This window comes from Numenius arquata, chromosome 12, assembly GCF_964106895.1.
Source record: "Numenius arquata chromosome 12, bNumArq3.hap1.1, whole genome shotgun sequence".
Classification (NCBI taxonomy): domain Eukaryota; kingdom Metazoa; phylum Chordata; class Aves; order Charadriiformes; family Scolopacidae; genus Numenius; species Numenius arquata.
This window is the reverse complement of record NC_133587.1, coordinates 23,032,064-23,052,496: the sequence shown is the minus strand read 5'-3', so window position 1 is coordinate 23,052,496 and position 20,433 is coordinate 23,032,064. Positions and strand designations below refer to the sequence as shown.

The 20,433-nt window shown below is 39.6% G+C and overlaps 1 protein-coding gene across 1 annotated transcript in view; it reads left to right on the top strand.

Moving 5' to 3' along the window:
• Window positions 1-20,433, top strand: part of CUBN (cubilin) — a 148,944-nt gene that overhangs the window by 29,990 nt on the left and 98,521 nt on the right. The window contains exons 23-27 of the mRNA XM_074156956.1: window positions 7,983-8,169; window positions 11,925-12,085; window positions 12,591-12,772; window positions 13,376-13,532; window positions 15,789-15,976. Coding sequence (XP_074013057.1) covers window positions 7,983-8,169; window positions 11,925-12,085; window positions 12,591-12,772; window positions 13,376-13,532; window positions 15,789-15,976 — 875 coding nt within the window. The remainder of the gene's footprint in view (window positions 1-7,982; window positions 8,170-11,924; window positions 12,086-12,590; window positions 12,773-13,375; window positions 13,533-15,788; window positions 15,977-20,433) is intronic.

The following is a 20,433-nucleotide window of genomic DNA, read 5'->3' as shown; positions in this document are numbered from 1 at the left end:
GAGTATGTATGATCTAGGAAGCTTAGCAATCGTGGACAACTCACTTGAACTCTCAGGTGCCATAAAAATTAATTCAGTCCCTATTTAGGTGCAATAGTGATGGTGGGCAGAGAAAGGTATATAGGATGACATTTGATAAAGCAGCAAAATAACCTGAAAGCACAAGCTGGTTTTTTACATTAAGAGTGCAACGTTTCTGTCTCCAGCAGAGTTCAAGGTTCCTGTTACGCCTTAAATCTGTCCTTTATGTATCTCCTTTTAAGGGGCCAAGACATACCTCAGTGGGGAAAAAGACTATTGAAGAGAACAATGACTGTTCATTCCCTTAAAGCCGAGAAAACCTGAGAAATTACTCAGAATTCTAATTGATTTGAAGATTTTCCAGGGTAGAGGCACATCTGTGTTTTCAAACTATGCTGAACCCACCATACATGATCCAGTGTTTGCACGTGTCTCCAGAACTGAAGGCATTTTAGCAGTGACTGAACTTGAAAAAGCAGCCTTTTAGTGAAAGACTGTAACTGCCAGTTTCATAGGCCCAATTAGACATGGGTCTGCTATTGCTCCCCTCACTGCTAAACACGGATCTGTGGTAGAAGAGAATTTATGTAGGTAGAGGGACAGGTTCTGCCTAGCAGAATTAAACCACAGAAGAGGTAGAGTGGGATGATGAAAAAAAGTAAAAATGAGAATACATTTGTAGCTGGGTAACTTGTGTATCCATCATTAACCAGTTTCTAGGTGATTTCTGTGTGTGAGTGCAGACTCCAAGGGATTTATTAGATGAGTACCAGAAATTCATAGTACTTATCTATGCAGCCATGAACTGCCAATGGCTGCTCATTGTTTGCTCTTAGTTTCTCTGATAATTTTATTTTTCCTACTTTTTGAGTTTCTCCAGCCTGTTTAAAACCAGAAAAACTTCCAATTACTACCTTGTGAAAAATAACTGCTTTCTTGGTGACAGCTTGGAAAATTTGGTTATTATTTCATCTTTCAAGCATGTGTGTGGGTGAGACCAGTACAGATTTTGCCCCTGTGTTATTATTCATTATCAGATAAATTGTAAATCTAAATAATCCATTTTCTCAGCTGCCTTCATTCATACTTGAGTTATCTGGCATGGAAACCAAAAGTCAGTAAAAACAATTAAGATGAGAAATATTCCAAGGAGGAGATTTTAATTTGTTAGAAAAGAATAGGCCAAACCCCAAGTTCTACTTTTAAATTCTTTCAAAGAAAGACTCTGTAGTTTGGAAATTGAGTTCTTACTGGTGAGAAATTGTGAAATTATCAGCCTTATAAAGTCTTCTATGAGCTTGTTTTTGCAGCAGCAAACTGCAACTTTGTAAATATGATTGTTGCTAGTTAATGTGGTATTTTTTCTTTTACTTTACTTCAGATTAATATTTCATGTAGAGATTTGATTCCTTCCTCACTGTTCTTGTAGCAGCTCTTCTCACAGTTCATCAAGATCAAAACATTCTTTATTCAACGTTAATCTATATTTCTGTTTCTGTGTAACCCTATCAGTTTCTCTGGTTCTGCTAGTTATCTCAGTGCCGATGAACCCCAATATTTTCTGTCCAGCTTCACTCTGCCTCCTCTCTTCCATATTCCCCTCATTCACCGCTACCACGGTGACTGGATTTTCTCATCTTTCTTCCAAAGCACTTCCATACGCATTATATGAGGTTCAAACTGCATTAACACCGTCCCTGGAAAAATTTCAAACTATGCCTTAAAAATGCAACTCTGGTTTCTCATCAATGCTATTACAGCTAGAAACTGTATAAAATGTTTATATGAAATTAGAACTATATAATATCTTAATCCAAAGTCTAAACAACAGGTATGATTTTCTTTTCCTGTAATTAACATAGACATCTTTACTACTTTTCAGCTAAACTGGGCTAACTCTCAATTTATTCTCACTCAGACCTAGAACTATGATCTCTAGAATAAATGTTTTTTCATTTCAACCATTATAGTTTGTACTAGGATGGCAAAGTAGCAGATAACTACTGAAAATGGGAGTAATAAACTGATTGAGAAGTTGAAACTATGATCTGTTTTCTATACAGAGATTTGTTTCTTTTTGACCCAGTGCAAGCATAGCAGTACTATAAAGTTGTCATAAATACCGGACTGCTAACATTCATTTTTCATTAAGAATAAAGTGTTTTGAAGCTGCTGTGGCCTGAGAGAAGGCAAGCACGTGTGTGTATGTGGACTTTGCTGCGAGAAGCAGCTCCCCACTTCCCTGAAATCATATCAAGTTTAGTTTTCCTACTGTGAAATGTTTAGGCCTGATATTTGTCTTATGTATATCCAGTTACACTATGGTAGCAAACTGCTAAGCATAATCATATCTGAGAGATTTACCAAAGCTATGGATTTTTATTTTATTTTATTTTATTTTATTTTATTTTATTTTATTTTATTTTATTTTATTTTATTTTATTTTATTTTATTTTATTTTATTTTTTACATCTGCTGCCTATTTTCATTTTTCTGTTACAGAAAATATGGTTCTAATAATGTTTCTTGTGCAGTAAGAATCTTTCATATTTTTGAGCTATGTTTTCTTAGCCAGCTAGAGTGTAACCAATATCAGAACTGGTCAAAGTTGTTCTGGTTCATATTAGACATTTCAATAGGCTTTTGCCTGGAGTTATTTTACAGAGAATGAGCTTTTGAAAAGATGGTCAAGATTATCCCCTAAAGAAGAATAAATGGGAGTAAAAAAAAATGCTTCTCCATGCCTCTTAACAAACAATGTTTGTGTTAACGTGGTTTATCTGTGATATATTAATTAGTTGAAAAGTAGTCTCTGAAAATAATGGCAAAGCTGTATTTCCTCTCAAAAAACTGGAATGCCACGAGATACAGCCATGGCCACGGTCCATAAAGTGCAAAAAATGGTTTTAGCAGTCTGCCAGCTCGTAGCTGTGAATAGATCATACGGCAGCAATACAAATGGACACTGTTCAGTCAAACATGCTCACGTGATACTCAGTTGTTTAAAACGTATGTTGCCCACTTAAATGATCTGTACCTCAGATGCTTAGTTCTTGACCATCTTTCTGTCTTTTCAAGGGGAAAGTCACATGGAGAGCAGGGTAATGTTTGGATTTATTTCCTAGAGTTCACATCTCAAATACCAAATAGACAAATGTTACAACAATCATATATGTGTTTTGATAGATTTTAGGATTTTCCTTTTCCCATCTTGGCTGACCACAACACAAAGAACCCATGTAAAAGTACTGAAAAATCTTAAAGGGCTTAGTCTTTCCTGCATGTGTTTCTCAGGGTCTTGAAAGATGCAGGCCACGATTTTCCAATAGGAATAGCACTAGAGTCAGGGTATGTATTTTATTGTCCTTGACTTCTTCCCAAGTAAGTGGGAATTTATTTGTTTTACTTTGAAAAGGGGTTTTGGGGGGGATTTTTTCCTTTTTCCTTTTTCCTTCTTTCTCCTTTTTCCTTTTCCTTCATTTGTTTATTTCAGTAAGGAGGCTTCATTTCATCCTTTCTGCTGAGAAAAGTCATCCTTAGCAAGGTTTTTAGCAGATTGCCTTCCTGATAGAGGTTTTATTCCTGGTCTTTTCTTGGCTTTGGTGAAAGATAATATTTTTCCTCCTTATCATCCTGAATTGTGAATAATGTTTTTTACCAAGAGGGGTAACTTGGTTTTAAATAGCTTCATTGTGTGGTATATGTTAGCTGACAATGACTGACTGGAGAAGTCAGAGTTTGAGAAAGATGAGGAAAGGAAGAAAAACATACGTGAACCCATAGACTTAAAAGTGTACAGGAAAGTGATATATAGATTTTTGTGTCTCTTTTGATAGCTGAGTACAAATTGAGATCTCCATTGCCATCTTGCTGACTGAACCCAGTAATTATTAGGAGGATGTTCCCTGGCTCTTCTCTTCAGCTGAATGAGCAAAGACAAGAATGGAAAGTAATGTCTGATAAATATGTGGATGCAGAGATACAGGGCATAGTTGAACGAGGCTGAGCTACGACAGAAAAAAAGGCTGAAGTCCTGCAGGCATCTTGGGCATCTGCCCAGTTCCTTGTGAGTCTCAGGAAAAATGCTCTATCAGCTGGCAACTGACCACTTGTTAGACCACTGTAACTTGGTTGTGTTTGATCAGAGTATTAGTCTGCCTATAGATGCTTATATATATGCATACAACTCTATAGTATGTGTGTTAATGTGTAAATCAGCAGAAGAGAGTCAGAGATTCTTTTTGAACAGCTGTACCCAGTGTTTCTGAGGCGTTTGGGTCTGAAATGGTACAAAGGACCTTTGTGTGCCTTCTTGGTAAAAGTTAAGCCTGCTAGCATCTGCCAGCAGCAGTACCAGAAGGCCCTGGAGTACAGATGTGCTTTCCCATTGCCTGTGGAGAGGCGTATACTTCATGTGATAGTTTCTTCCTTTTTTTTTCTAAACATACATAGTGTTACATAAAAGTCTAATTGTTAGGGATCCCAGTTCTCCTTTGGCAGAGTGAGATAAAAAGGAAGAAACTGCCATTTTACATATGACATTATAGTTTTATTTTTGATTAATTAGAATTGTGGCAAGTGATGAATATCTCTTTATAGGAAAAACCATGGATATAATTTTCTGCAGTATACAATCATGAGTGAGGGGTACAAAAGCTGGCATTTTTCTTCGCTGTTGGCTATTACAGTGGATTACTGCCATTTATGGCATTTTTTTCAGAACAGCAAACACATTTAGGACCAAAATCAGAAAGCACATTGAATAGCTTTTAAAACCTCACGCACCAGCAAGGCAAGATGTGTGATTGTCCTTGGAAATTGCTGCCGCAATTCATGGGCAGTGATAACTGTCTTCAAACCAAACTGAATTCATATTTTTTCCAGGCATATAATAATCACATTATGGAGTTAGACTGCATTCTGAACTTTGGCAAAGCAGTCAAAATACATTTTTCCTGCTAACTTTGCTAACAGTTTTCACTGAAGAAACTGTCACTGCCCAAGCACACCCCCAAATGCTGTGTTAGTGAGGTGAGAGCAAAAGGGAAATGCCAGCTCTCCTGCTGAAAGCAGAACACAACAAATGAATCCAGGTACCAGAAGAGAGTTGGCTGACACAAATCATGGGTTCATTTATGCTTTCCCGAGTCATCATAGCAGTGTCTACACTTGGATTTATTTCACTGTGGCCAGAAGTCTGACATTTCTAAGGCAGTCCGGGCTCCACTTTCTGTATTTATCGCCCTTAGCTCACAAAGAAGATTGTTATGTGAAATGTAGATCAGTATACAGCACCCAGTTTAAAATAGCACACTTCGGATAGGAGTTTCTGTATAGATTACTCCCAAGAAAGCAAACTTTGGTGAGGGAGGGAACCTGGACAATTCTGTGGAAATTGTTCTTAAAAGGGCTGATAAAAATATTTTGGGTTCCGTGTTGCTGATTTTATCCTAAGGCCCCTTATCTAGTACATCAATTGTAATATTCTCCAGTCTGAAAGGTAGTATTCATGGTCCTAGCCTCTGAGTGAATAAGGAATGGTAGTATTGCAACAGCTCTAACCACTAAATGTGCATGAATCAGGCACCTACCCTTCGAAAATCAGGAGGAAATTAGTTAAAAATAAGTAACCTAATAAATAGTAAACCTAATAATAAATCTAACAAACACACATTTTAATTTTATTTTTTTATTGTTTTTTGTGCAATGAGCCATTAGGAAAAACTTGGGTCACATTTGTAAGTCAGATTTCTAACCCTGCAGGCAGTGTTCTCAAGAAATCACATGACTTAAGGATCTGTGGTTTGATGATAAGCCCTACATAACATGAAACACCACGGGAGCTGGAAGAACAGAAAGGGCATTATAAGGATTTATAAGGCAGAATAAGGTTTTTAAGGTGACCAGGACTAAACTGATTGTTATATGCATTCATTAGAGCATATCTGTGATGGAACACACAAGTGACTAAAATTCTGGATAAAGACTTTAATAGATCGTGATTTTAGGTGAATTAGTGCCTGAGACCTTTTTGACTTGTCAATACAATGTACAATCCAATGGCAGAAAATTATTGGCCTCTTTCTGTGTCACGTTTCTTTGTTCTCCTTGTGATGAATTAGGAACATGAGGCTAGTAGCTAGCTTTGAGGGTATTTATCCCGCTGAAAACTTTTTCAACAGAGGCCTTCCAGGTCACCAACAATGAAAAAAACAACCATTAAAAAAGACACCATTAAAAGCAAGACTGTTTTGGTGGTTAGAATGGATAGAGAACAGACATAGAAATGACCATCCTCAGACATGGAGGGCCTGAACTGTGATTTCATCCCCTCCCCGTAAATTATTATGCATATTGAAGTGATAAGCACAAGTATTACTACTGCAGCTGTGCTATGTTAGAAAAGAAGTTTCAGAGGTCTGTGGCAATCAGCTTAAATGACTGCGAAGTTAATCATAATATTTTGCTTGCTCTTTCAGTTGTACTTTTTAGTTAGTCTAACCTTGCCTATTTGACTAAAAGCATTTGAGAAATCTACTTTTATTTCTTATATTTGCAACCTGTAGGACCTGAAATAGGGGAATGGAGGACTAGAGTGAGCCTCCAGGGTCATTACATCCAGTCTACAATTTTATGCCCCCTCTCCCCCTTTTTTTTTTTTTGCCAAGAGCTACATAATGGGGTCCCCTTCTTAATTAAAATAATCAAACTGTATCTTAAAAAACAGCGGACTTTTTTCCCCTTTCTGCATCTGTTAATGTTGGCTGGCTCTAGAAACCCCCTGATAGAAACTTTCTGCTAATTTCTGTATATCTGTATTCATGAACAATTTTTAACTTCAGAGCTTGTACTGTCATTGAGAGTGTGTTCCATTTTTCTTTTCTTCGTGCTTCTTGATGTTTATCTCTTTCTCCTGCACTTGCTAAGCTAAACAAGTTAAGCTCTTCTAGTGTCCCTTGCCTACTAATCTACTAATTTCCTGTTATTTCCACAACCTCTGTCTCATTTGATTTCCAGAACATCAGGGACCATGGTAATCCATATTTTTCCATGTGCATTGGTATCAAGATTCCCTGTTTCGACTGAAAACATCTGACACGGATCACTTCTTCTTGCCCTTTTTGCAGCCAGATCACAAACCTTTTTCAGACTGTGACCAACTAATATATGACAAATTTTCTCTCCAAAAGAAGTCCCATTTACCATTTTTATTTTTTTAAATATTTTTAAATCTATTTTTTTAAGATATTTTCATTCCTAGTCCTTATGTCTCTGCTTTTGAAAGATCTTCCTTTTAATTATTGATGAGGTTCTGGCTCAGCGTTAGTCCATGCTATTTTTTTCTTTCCAGCTCATAATACCAAGATGCTTCTGCAGTGCTTACAGAGAAGTGATGTAGCTGATTTTAGTATAAGGCCTTAAGTAGAACTGCTTTGTCCTCACAATCTAAGGATTACACTATTTGCCAACTGATTGTCACATGTGGCCCAGAAAATGGGAAAAGAAATTTAGATTTAAATCCCCATCTCGCAGGTTTGATGATGGGGAATGCCTGAGAACAATCCAGCATCTCCTCATATCTGGGGACTGTATTCAGTTTCCACCACCACTGCTTTTCAGAAATTCAAGAATCCTACCTTTGGTGTTGATCAAGACATCCCTTTCAGTTTCCTTTCTCTGCTGACCTGGGTTTTAGGTCAAAGCCAATGTAGGCGGTTGGAACTAGACTTCTGTTGCCTATTTATTACAGAGACAGTGTTCTGGTAAAAGCTGAACAAATCAACTCAAATATAAGAAATTACATGAAAAAGCTGGATTCTGGTTTTAGTTTATAGTGATGACATTCAGCAGTAAGATGTGACCAGGAAGAGTTTGCTCCTCTGTCTATTGGAAATAGAAATTTCCTGTTAATTTAGCATACATATTAAATTAATTCATATTTGTTTCTTTTCTTTTTAAAGTGTGCTCACACAACTACAGTACTGAAACTGGCGTGCTAACATCTCCAAACTATCCCAATAACTACCCTGTCCGGACGGAGTGCATATACACCATCACAGTGGGGATAAACAGACAGATTGAGCTACACTTCACCAACTTCACCTTGGAAGGGAATAAACGCTGTACAGAGGATTATGTAGAAATCAGGCAAGCCTAATTATTTCTCTTGTCCTTATTACAGATAACCATGGAAGTTGTCCCAATCCACTTAGGCATGTTCAGAAGCTATAGTTGTAACTATACACCTGTGCTGACCATGTAGGAAAAGTACTTACCAGAGAACTTTAAAGGCTGTCTTTTCCCCCTCCCATCCTGCTCCATTGTTGGCTTTCCCACTTGGTCAATTCCAGTTCTCAGAGCAAGTGGAGTATGTGAACTGTGTTCCCATGCACTTGTTCCATGCTTTTTTTCCTTGGTACAGAAACAAAGGGTTTTGTGGTGTGTTTTGTGACATATTCTCCATGATATTTGAAAAGTAATGTCAGTCAGGTGAAGACCCTGGTGACTGGAAAAAGGGAAACTTTGCACCTGTTTTTAAAAAGGGTAGAAAGGAGGACTGTCAACATGTCAGCCTCACCTTTGTGCCTGGGAATATCATGGAACAGATCTTCCTAAAAGCTGTGCTAAGGCACATGGAGGACAAGGAGGTAATTCGAGACAGCCAGCATGGCTTCACCAAGGGCAAGTCCCAGCCTGACCAACCTAGTGGCCTTTTATAATGGAGTGACTACATCAGAGGACAAGGGAAGAGCTATGGACATCATCTATCTGGACCTCTGTAAGGGCTTTGACATGGTCCTCCCCAACATCCTGCTCTCTAAACTGGAGAGATATGGATTTGATGGGTGGACTGTTCAGTGGATGAGGAATTGGCTGGATGGTTGCATCCAGAAGGTAGTTGTTGACAGCTCACTGTCCAGATGGAGACTAGTGACAAGTGGTGTCCCTCGGGGTCCGTACTGGGACCTGTGCTGTTTAGTATCTTCACTGATGACATAGACAGTGGGATCGAGCACACCCTCAGCAAGTTTGCAGATGAAACCAAAGTGAGTGGTGTAGCTGACATGCCGTCCAGAGGGACTTGGACAGGCTCAAGAAGTGGGCCCATGTGAAACTCATGAGGTTCAACAAGGCCAAGTGCAGGGTCCTGTACCTGGGTCACAGCAATACCAAGCACAAATGCAGGCTGGGGAATGAAGGGGTTCAGAGCAGCCTTGCCGAGAAAGACTTGGGTGTACTGGTGGATGAAAAGCTAGACATGAGCCTGCAATGTGGGCTCGCAGCCCAGAAAGCCAACCGTATCCGGGGCTGCATCAAAAGAAGCATGGCCAGCAGGTCGAGGGAGGTGATTCTACCCCTCTACTCTGCTCTGGTGAGACCCTACCTGGAGTACCAAGTCCAGCTCTAGAGCCCCCAGCATAGGAAAGACATGCACGTGTTGAAGAAGGTCCAGAGGAGGGCCACAGAAATGATCCGAGGGCTAGATCACCTCTCCTATGAGGACAGGCTGAGAGAGTTGGGGTTGTTCAGCCTGGAGAAGAGAAGGCTCCAGGGAGACCTTAATTTCAGCCTTTCAGTACTTAAAGGGGGCTTATAAGAAAAAAGGGACAAACATTTTAGCAGGACCTGTTGCGATAGGACAAGGTGTAATGATTTGAAACTAAAAGAGGAAAGATTTAGACTAGATACAAGGAAGAAATTTTTTACGATGAGGCTGGTGAAACACTGGAGCAGGTTGTCCAGAGAGGTGGTAGGTGCCCCGTCCCTGGAAACATTCAAGGTCAGGTTGGACGGGGCTCTGAGCAACCTGATCTAGTTGAACATGTCCCTGCTCATTGCAGGGGGGGAGACGTGATAGGACTAGATGGTCCCTTCCAACTCTTCTATGGTTCTATGGGTCTATATTCTGTTCTATGTTTATCTTGTTTAAACAGGAGCTATTCTGTGATGCAGCACTAGGAACATGTATATAATCTGCAATATTTGTCTATACTGGCATCACCGTTAAACTTAGGATATTAGCATACTAGGTGATTTCTAGTAAATTTTACAGGACAGAGAAAAGTAGAAGAAAGTAATATTTGCAGGAAGGTTAGCTGCACGCTTACAATACACCTGCACCAAGTTTCCATCCTTGCTGCTGTGTTGATGTATAAGATTTGCCCTTTGCAGTGTCAGTGCACCCATTTTTGTCTTCATAAGCCAGCTCTCTAGATGGACCATGTCTACAGAACGCCAGTGTATTTTTACGCATGCCATGAGTTTCCATGACCTCCATGAGCCCCATGATAAAGCTCATTTGAAAATTATACCAGATATTCTGTATGGGTTATTCCTTGTTAAGTTGTGTCTTATTTTTCAGAACCAGAAAAAAAGGTGCTTGCTGAAGTTGCAGTATTGAGGTTCTGAGTTTCTGCTGAATTAGCTGGTTGTTTTCAGCTGTACATACAAACTGGAGAAAGTTATGAAAACCTGAAAGGCTTTTTCAATATTTTCTAAGTAATTTTTTCATTTTAAAACAACAATCTGAGATTAAATTTAATCTAACTTTATTTTAACAGTTAACACCTTAATTTGGGGTAGACCTGAATTATAACAGGGTTTTTTGCCTCCCCCTTTTTCACCTCAAGAACTGAAAACATTCATTTATTGCATAAATCTAACTCTGTTGTCACTGTGAAGAGCTCAGCAGCATTAAATAGGTTTTAAGATGCAGCTAGAACACTACTAAATGCAACTCTGCACGTTTCTGCTGCAATAACTGGATTTCCAGAATGCCTTATCAAACTTGATACCATTAAACGGGGCAGCTAGATAAGTCTTAGGGGAGGTGCCAGTCTGGTTTGTTGTCCTGAGGTGTCCTCTGATAAATTGCATTCAGTCAACTAAGAAAATCGTTCATCTGACTGCAGCTGCAGAGGCTGAGATGCAAGTGAGGGGGGGTTCTGGCACCATTCTTCAACTCCCAGTAACCTGAGACAGCGGCAAGGATTTTAAGCTGGGAGGATGACAAGAAAACAGAGTGGCAAGGTCTAAGTAGAAATTTCTCTTAAAAGAAGGTATAAGCCTGTGAAAATTGAAATTGAAAAGTATTACAGTATTACTGTCCACTTAAAAAGCATCATATCAAGATTGCACCCATATATAGATATAAATATATTTATTGTTGTCCTAATGACCTGTCGGATATTTGTAATATGAAAGTGCTTAACTATAAGGTTAGAAAGCAATTGATAAGTAGGTTGTCACTGTCTTTTTTTACTCTCGTGAGATGTGCAGGTAGCAAACCAGAACATTGTATGTGCATCCTGATTACAGTATTAGACAATATTACTGGAAATATTACTTATTTAAAAAAAACGAGATAAGTGGTTGTAGAAACAATTCTGAAGGCTAAGAAAATATTTCAAAACATGCATCATTTAATTTCTGAGAAATGGGTTCTGGTTTTTGTGGTGGCAAATAAACATATTTTTTTTAATAGGTCAGCTCATCTGGTTCTGTGGCAGGCTAAACAGTGAAAAGTGAGGAAACTGTTATTTCTTCAAACTAGACGATTACCTTTGGTTACACCAATGATTGTCACCTTGTAGAATACAGAGAAGGTCCTGCTTCTGCAGCATCAAGCCTACTTGAGACACTTCTTGAGTCTATCTCTTGACAGACTCTGGACAGGCTGCTGAGATGAGAGAGTGGACATACCCAGCAAGCAGGTGCTTCTGGTAGGACTTCTTACTGCAAGTAGCAGGACTCCTCCAGTATTTGGTAGCTGTATTGCTGTGGAAGATGAAGAGACAGAATTAGTCTTTCCCAGGCCTGAAAGAATCCCAAGATTTTTGGTTTGTTAACATTTCTCATGGTTTCCCTCTTTTACCCAAGGTTTTTCTTCTCTATTGTTCTAGAGATGGAGGCTATGAAACTTCTCCCCTTCTTGGAAAATACTGTGGTACAGACCTGCCTCCTGTTATAATTTCTCATGGTAACAAGCTATGGATAAAGTTTGTCAGTGACATATTTGGTACAAGAAAGGGATTTTCAGCAGAGTGGGATGGTACATCAGCAGGTAAAATGACCGCAACAAGTATAAAACCATTTTACACATCTCACTTTTGGTCTTTCATTTGCATTTAATTTCTCACCTTTCCCCTACATCTTTTCTGCTTTCCATCTTCTGAAATCTGTCTGCTAATTATATAGCAAAATATGTTCAGGTTGTTAAGATCAAGGTTATGACTTTCTTTTTCTCCACTGGGAAGGATATACTATTCCCTAGGTATAATGTAGCATCATATGTTTAAGAAAGCAGTATCCAAGAATTTAATGGAGAGATTTCCACTTGAACATTAACTGTCTATCAGGAGCACTCTTTAAATTAGATAGTTAATATTTCTAGCTGCTATGGGCTCTCTTCTGCTTACAATACTGTTGGCTAGATGCAGGTTTCTTGGGCATCACTGAAGATGTTCAGGGCACATGAAGGAGGTCAGTAGTGTGAATCTCACACATCACGTGTAATTCTCTACTCTTCTAGGTGTTAAATGTTGGTTTGGTTTCTTTGCCATTTTCAGGTTGTGGTGGGACTTTGACGACAGCTTCTGGTATCTTCATGTCTCCCAACTACCCTATGCCATATTACCACAATTCAGAGTGCTACTGGTTGCTCAGAGGAAGCCGAGGAACCCCATTCGAAATCCAGTTTGAACAGTTCCATCTAGAGTATCACACAAAGTGCAACTTTGATTACCTTGCGGTATGTACCCTGTGACACTTGGCTCCACAAGAGGCAGCTGAGTATGATGAGTACACAGGCAAGGCAAAATACGTGGTTCTGGTCTTCAAACATTTGTAACTAAGTGAACAGACCCATAACAGGAAGGCTCCATGCTGACATGTTACCTTCATATCACGGAGCAGTGAGAGGTAAAGCAGCGGTGTCTGTGTAGCTGCTGGTAAGAAAAGCATTTATGTCTAGATAGAAAGGCCACTGAAACAAGAATCTGTCTATATCTTTATATCTTTGCCGTGTTTTGGACCAAGGCCTTAATATACTCTTGTAGTAAATTAAATAAACTGTTGCATAAATTATTTGAATATCTTTAATAGAGTTGAAATGGAGTGCAGTTTTCCCCTCCTGGTGAGTAAGCCCCTCAAAACTCACCAATATTCAGTTACTGTCTTCCTGTTTTTCCACTGGTTCGCTTGTTTCTGAAATGCCTGTCAGGCTTCCTCTGAGCAGAAATAGAATTTAACCTCTTGTATACCCAATAACTATTCCCTAAGCAGACATTTGTCAGGGGGAAATCACTTGAATTTGTAATGCCATTAGCTTTATTAATTTTTTTTTTTTTTTAAGGTATATGATGGCAACAACAGTAATGCTAAACAGCTAGGTAAATTTTGTGGGGATCAGATACCAGAACCCATCCATTCCAGTGGAGACAGCATGTATGTAAAACTAAGGACGGATGGCAGTCTGCGAGGTGGAGGATTTTTAGCCAAATACAAACAGGGTAAGTAAGTAAAAGAAGGTGAGAAGAACGTGTTTCTACAGTTCAGCTTGTTTCCTGAAACTGCTTCTTGCAGCCCATGATCTTACCTATTCAAGAGCAGAGGACAATGCATAGAGCATATTATTGACCCAGATTCTCTAGTCTGCTACAGTCACAGAACACAGAGCACTAAAAATTATCTGCCCATCTACCCGTGATGAAGATTATCTCTCCCACTAGAAGAAAGCTGGTGAGGTCGTTTTGCTTCTATTACCTGCACCAGTGGCACTTGCCACTCCGGATTTACTCAGCATAACAAGTGCTGGAAATCCATAACAGGGTAGATTGGACTGTTCTTGCTCTTCTGCTCATCCCGTCTCCTGACTTTTTAACAGAGAAGGCAGATAGAACAAGCCTCTCTGCTCTTCTAACTGCTTGTGAGGCAGGATGGCAGAGGATAAGTGAGTTACCTACAGCTATCCTGGATCATTGTGGTGTGCTTAGGGTCATTTAGCCTACCTGGAACACTTAAAAAAGTTTCATTTTTTATATCTTATGGTAAGGGTCACATTTTTCTTGCAAACATTTTTTTTGTAAAATATTTCCACCCCAGAAATATGAGAATAATTACATTTGGAGAAAAATCCAAGATTACTAAAAACCAAAGCTCTTCATCCACACGTGGTGCATACAATAATTAGAAAAGGAGAATAACGATCCTTAAAGATATCACAGATTCAGCAACCACGGCTGCAAACTCAAGACGATATATTAGAAGACGGTCCCCCCCCCTTTTATTAATTAAACAGAAAGAGCACTTTCAAAGCACTCAGATGTAGAACCTGAGCTATCCGATAATGCGATCTACGTTTTACATTCATATATTATTCCTAAAAAGGCATCAGAGAAAGCTTTCAGTGGCCTGCCCAAAAGCTAAAATTATGTAGGAAGCAGTGGTATAAAATAAGGATGCTTAGATGCCAGATGCATTTATGTGTACTTGAAAGAAATATTATGATGAATTGGAATACATTGCAAAGGAAAACATGGTATCAAGTTAACATTCAAAGGCACCTTTCTGTCTGGTGCATTTCTAATAAAATCCTGATGGCAGGGGGTAGCAGCTTTTACCCATCTTGCATTCTTCAAAATCCATTTTGTGCTCTTCATCCTGTCCTTTTGAACAATTGTATGCTTCAGTGTAGCTTTGCAGACAAGCTCCCTCCCCCAGACTCTGACCTTCAGGTGTATCCTGAGCATTTTGAAGTACTAAAAACACAGACCTCTCTAAATCATTTGGAAAGAATCAAAAAAATTTACAGGAGGTAGGTGTATTATCCGTAGTGACAGAAAATACAAGAGTTTTGCAGGTGAATCTTAGCTATTTCTGCTGTTCAAACGCTGCAGATTTGCTGTCCCGCTCCCTGCCTCCTGTCCACTACTTCTCTCTGCATTACACTGGTCTGCTCCCGATACACACTGTAGGCTGTCTCCAGACAAGGCGTTGTCCACATTGATATTTTCTGCCTTTAGTGAAAGTTAGATACAGGAAAATGAGACTCACTGACCTAATGCCATAATTGTAATTTTACTCTTTATCTAGTTTAGTTTCTTTTTCATTTTCTCTGCACTTCAAGGAAAGTTCTCTTTATTCCAGGTGAGTGTCCAGTTCTTATGCTAGGATGTTACTGGGTGACTTGCAAGGAAAATCATGGCTCCTTTTTAAAGAATTTAAAGAATTTCAAGATCACTTCCAGTTCCTGGAGCTAGAAAATCCAAGCAGTGTACTTTCTGTTTGTTGTTTTAGCCAGGGATTATAATTTTTTCCCCCAGTTTGCTGAAATAAACCATTTTAATCTGTTAGTCAATCTTTGTAGAGCATCCTCTCCAAATTGTTTCAAATGACAGGGTAAATTTCTATTACTAGTTAAAAAAAAAAGAAGAAAATGTGTTTTAGGAATAACCACGTACTTAGAATTAAAGAAAACTACCAAAAATATATGTTACATACACTGATGAGTCTGCAAGTGTCAGAAAAGAAGGACATAGTAGAGCTGAAGAATTCAAGTTTGGAAAGTCTGGATTTTGTTTGCAACATATGCAATATGTTCTCCAATAGGTCACAATTCTCTTTCTGCCTGATTTCTCTGCTCTAATCTGTGTATAAAAATATTTCTCACCTTGTAATGCTATCAGTAACTTCAATTAGTAATTTTTTGAGATGCTGGATTAATAACCACTGCACAAATATAATTCATTATAACTTTTTTTTTTCAGTTTGCCATGAAGTACTGACTGTTAATCGTAGCCACGGCATATTGGAAAGTTTAAATTATCCAAATAATTACCCATTAAATGAGCACTGCAACTGGACTATCCAAACTACAAAGGGGAACACACTCAACTATAGCTTCACAGCCTTTGATTTAGAAGATGGATCCGACTGTGACCGTGACTTCTTGAAGGTATGTACCCAGACTCTAGAAAAAAGAACGGTCTTCCTCAATAAAGAAAAACAATAATGGTGCAGAAGATTTATCTTATCTAAATTTAGCCATTAAAACTCCCGATTTGTCCCTACTTCCTCTGCAATCAGCAGGGAGTGAAGTGTTGCCAGAGAGCACTTCATCCTACCTTGACAGGTGTCTGCAATAGGGAGAATGAATCACTTTGCAGGTGCCTAGATTTGCTACAGAGAGTCTAGCTATCACCTTAGAGTAGATGCCCTGGCTCTTATGGGCCAAGTGAGACGTCATGATTCCAGCTTCATGTAAAGAAGAAGAAATCCTGAGATAAGTAAATTGATTGCAAAAGGGCAATGAGCCTAATTGTATTCCTCTACTTTTCATCTGAGAAGGAGTGGGGAATGTACAAAAACTTTAAAATGTGTTATTTCTACATTTTTAAAGGGAGGGTTGCTGTGTCTCCTGTTTATATTTTCCTTTTCATAATTAATCAGCTTCTTTAAAGGGACTGAAAAAAACTGAATTTACCCACAAACAAAATGAGAAATTTTTAGCCAACTAAAACCATCCAGTCAATCTAAAACCAAGTACCCTTTAATTTTATTTCCTAAAAAATCTTATTCCTGGGACAACTGGAAAGATGCTTTCTTTCAGTTTTGTACCTCGTACTGTGGGAAGTAGAGTGTAGTCATGATTACTGCTCTACTAAGGATTATAATCTCCTGCCTACAATTTTGCTGTTTTACTGAACTAATCCATCCTTGAGATTTCACCCTTGTACAGGATGCCAGCGTGTAGCCTCTGTGCTCTGCTTAGGTTTTGCACAAGAGGAACTGAAATTTAGAGAAGTGTTAGAGAAGACTACTTACAGCCAAGGAGAGGGCTAAGGAATAGTGCTCACATTTCTGGGGATACTTACTTACACTGGTGTCTTGCAGAAGGTCCAGCAAGAGGCCTGGTGATGGGCTAATCTTCCCCCTAGATGTCCTCCCTCACTCCCTCTACCTCCTTACTATGCCAGCTTTCACAGCTCAAAACTGGTAATAAATTGGAAAAAAAAAAAAGTGGTGTTCTTCCAGCTTTCTTCCCTTTGTGCTCAGGAATGGAAAGAAAGAATAGACATGTGAAGAAAGTAAACAAGGGAGCACTGTATTGAGAACTAGCTATTAAACCCTGGTTCATTTTGTGAGGGAGTTGAAAAGGAAACATTGGAGCCAAGTGGAGAGGCCAGTGCTAGTCTCAAGATGCTTAAGCCCTTGATCCATGAAAAGCAGGAGCCCTGCACACAGTAGCCAGCCAGTGAGGAGACTTGCCAGAAGACGCTATTCTAGACTGAAGTCAAGGCTGGAGGAATAGTGCCAGAGCCAAAGACCTTATCCAAAGCACTTAACAGAAATAAAACACATCAGAGGGGGAGAGGAGACAGGGAGCAGAAAAGCACTTGCACTCTTTAACAGTTTTGCAGTGCTTCCAATCAATGAAAACACCTACTGAAAGAGGTATAAAGAGGAAAATGCAAGGGAAAAACAGAGTCATGGAAGTGTGTTAAGGAGGCTTTAATTTGCAACTCATGTGACATAACTTATAAATCTTTCTCCAAATGTCATTAAGAAATACCACTTGGAAAAGATGTTCTCATTTGGTTGTTGCACACTGCACAAATATGTGCCATAGTGTAAAAAAAGAGAACAAGGTTGAACCAGCTAGGGAACTGAGTAGTGTTTGCTCCCACCCTGCGTCTTGCGAAAGGGGAGCGTGTTGGCAGGGCTGGGAGTGCTCTGTGGTGTAGGGGAAAGGGGGAATAATCTGGAACAAGTGTGCAGTTCACTTTCTAAGCAGACTGCAGATATCTGGGACTTCTCTGTCTGAAATCCATGTGGAGTCTGACGCCACTGCAAACTGGAAAAAAGGTTAACAGAAACCCCCCCCGACTCATAGCTGTTCAGCTAAGATAAATGATGTTTCTGCTATATGCTAATTTTGAGATTCATTTATTGCAAAGAGGCCTGAAAGGGGAAAGCTCTGATGCCCTGGCTGAGTATAACACTGGGACGATAGAGGTACAATCCTGTTCACTGTAGTCCAAGTGGGCGGTGTGTGGACCATGTGCCAGAGTCCTTCACCCTTTTCTTGGGGGAAATGGGAAACTGCTGCTCAGACAGTTTCCATGCAGCTGCACTCGCAAACTGGAGTGGCCACTGGTGCTGATCAAGTGCTCCTTTTCCCCAGGAGCTTTTAGATACCCCTTTTCCCACCTCCTTTATGGTTTGGTGGCAGCAGGTCTCCCACCTCAGCCCCTTGCAGCAGGTAGCAACACCCTACTTGTCTCCTTAGCTCTGTGGCAGCCCTAACAGTAGCAGCCTGGTGCTCCATGGCAGCTTGCAGACTGCAGGCTTGGTGACAATATTTGCTGCTACTTGCTGGGAGGCTGGGGATGGGAATGACAAGAGTTCGCTGTTAGGTTGGATTAGGTGATGATCACAGTAGTGGTGGTAGAGTGAGTATGGGAAAGTGGTATGTGATGGAGAAGGACAAGCTTAAATGTTACAGAGGTGTTAAGGCAGAGGGATGACCTGCCTGAGAAGACTGCAATCAAGAAATGGCAGTTGCCAAAAAAAAAACCAAAACAGAACAAGAACCCCAACAAAGCAACAATAGCAGAGCTGCTTTTAAAAGTCAGTGGGAGAAACAGGTTTAATGCATGTGGACAGAATACTTTTGTGACATTGCAAATGTCTCAAACCACAGCTCTGATTTTTTTGAAATCATCTTGAATTCTCAAGGAGAAAATCATGGTGCTTGTGGGTGTGGGGACAGCTAGACTGTGTTCCTGAGTCCTGCTGTACCTGGTCCACTGGACACTTTCATTTTGGTCCCAGTCTCTGTCCTGGAAAAGGGACAGTTCTTCAGCTTCGTGTTTAGTTATGACTTACACTTCTGACTCAAACCGACATGTAGTATACAAGAACAGCATTTTGCCTTGTGATTAATTCAGTCTGATATAAACGGAATATATTAATTTGCTATTTGCTCCCTGGCTTAGTCCACATATGACTCAGAAATTAAATTTGTAGAATAATGACAAAACCAAAAGTTTCTACACACAGGTATTTCTAGTGGTTTTCAGTTACCAAAGAAATTATCATGACTTAGAGCAAACAACTGTTTCAAAAACAGGACAAGGAAAAAGACAGTCAGATGTCTGAAGAGCACAAGTAAGTGCAAGTATAGTGCGTGGCTGTCCTAGGCTGAAATGCAGTCACAGCTGTACAATAAGTCAGCCATGTATTGTGTTACCTATTTCCTTTTCTCCTTTGATCACGGGATGCTTCTTGTGAGCCAGCCTGCCGTTTGCAGCAGCTGGCTGGTGTTACTCATAGCGAGCAGCATTCCCCCTCCGCACTGAGCCTTGACTGACTCTGACTCCGTCTGTCCTCAGACCATTTCAGCATGTACAGCTATTTATGCCTGGGTAAAGTAGGAAGAAAAAAAAAAAAAGTCCTGTTCTTCTGACTTGGTGGCAGTTTTCTGCCCCTGTGTGTAGGTGCCAGAAATCGAGAAGGGGCAGTGTGACAAAACTGGGCAAAATGGCAGTTTTTTATAATTTCAGTCTCTGACATGAATCTCTCATATGAGCACTTTCTCAAGAAACGAGGAGCGTGCAATGTTTCATGGCCTGTCAGGGGGTGTTGGCTCATTGCTAGTAATGCTCACAGGATGTGTGACGATTTGGAAGGAGTTTTAGAGTGAAGTTTCAAGAATATGAGATTAATTGCTTCTGATAAAGAAGCAACGTTTACAGAAGTGGCAATGATATGATACAAGGCATACCAAATAGCAGACTGTTTCCTAGTGATGCTGCACTAACTGTAACTAGATTGGATGATCTTTAAATTATATTGTGTGTTGTGGCTTGGCTTAATAACCTAATATTAGTCTTTCTAGAGGAGTCATCATGCTATAGCCAGTGAGATACTGTAGGCAATGACATAGAAATGTCATTCCTTCCTCTACATTCACCAGGTTATTAGCTGAACGAGCATATATTTAACTCCCCATCTTTAATGATGAATTACCTTCTTATTTAGTATGACAGAACATAATCTCCACAGAGTCAAAGCCATTTTATAAGTAAGGAGAATGTAATGTTATTGCCCTGAAGATCAGAGTCTTGCAGTAGGACTGATATTTACTTCTTTCTTATCCAAGAAAAATATAATTTGAAAACCACTAAATTTTCTGTCCTTCAGTCACAACGTCCCTCTGTTTTCTTCTGCTCAGAAAGTACAGTCATCCCTTGAACACCAGTCTGTTTAGTATCTGCTTTTAATAAGAAGAGGGAAGACTTTGCCCAGCCTTTTGCAAGATGCCACCAGCCTGATAAGCAAATAGTAAAATTGTGTCATGCAGCAAGATGAGTCTCAGAGCTCTTTGTCTGAGTCTCACCCCTTTGGTTT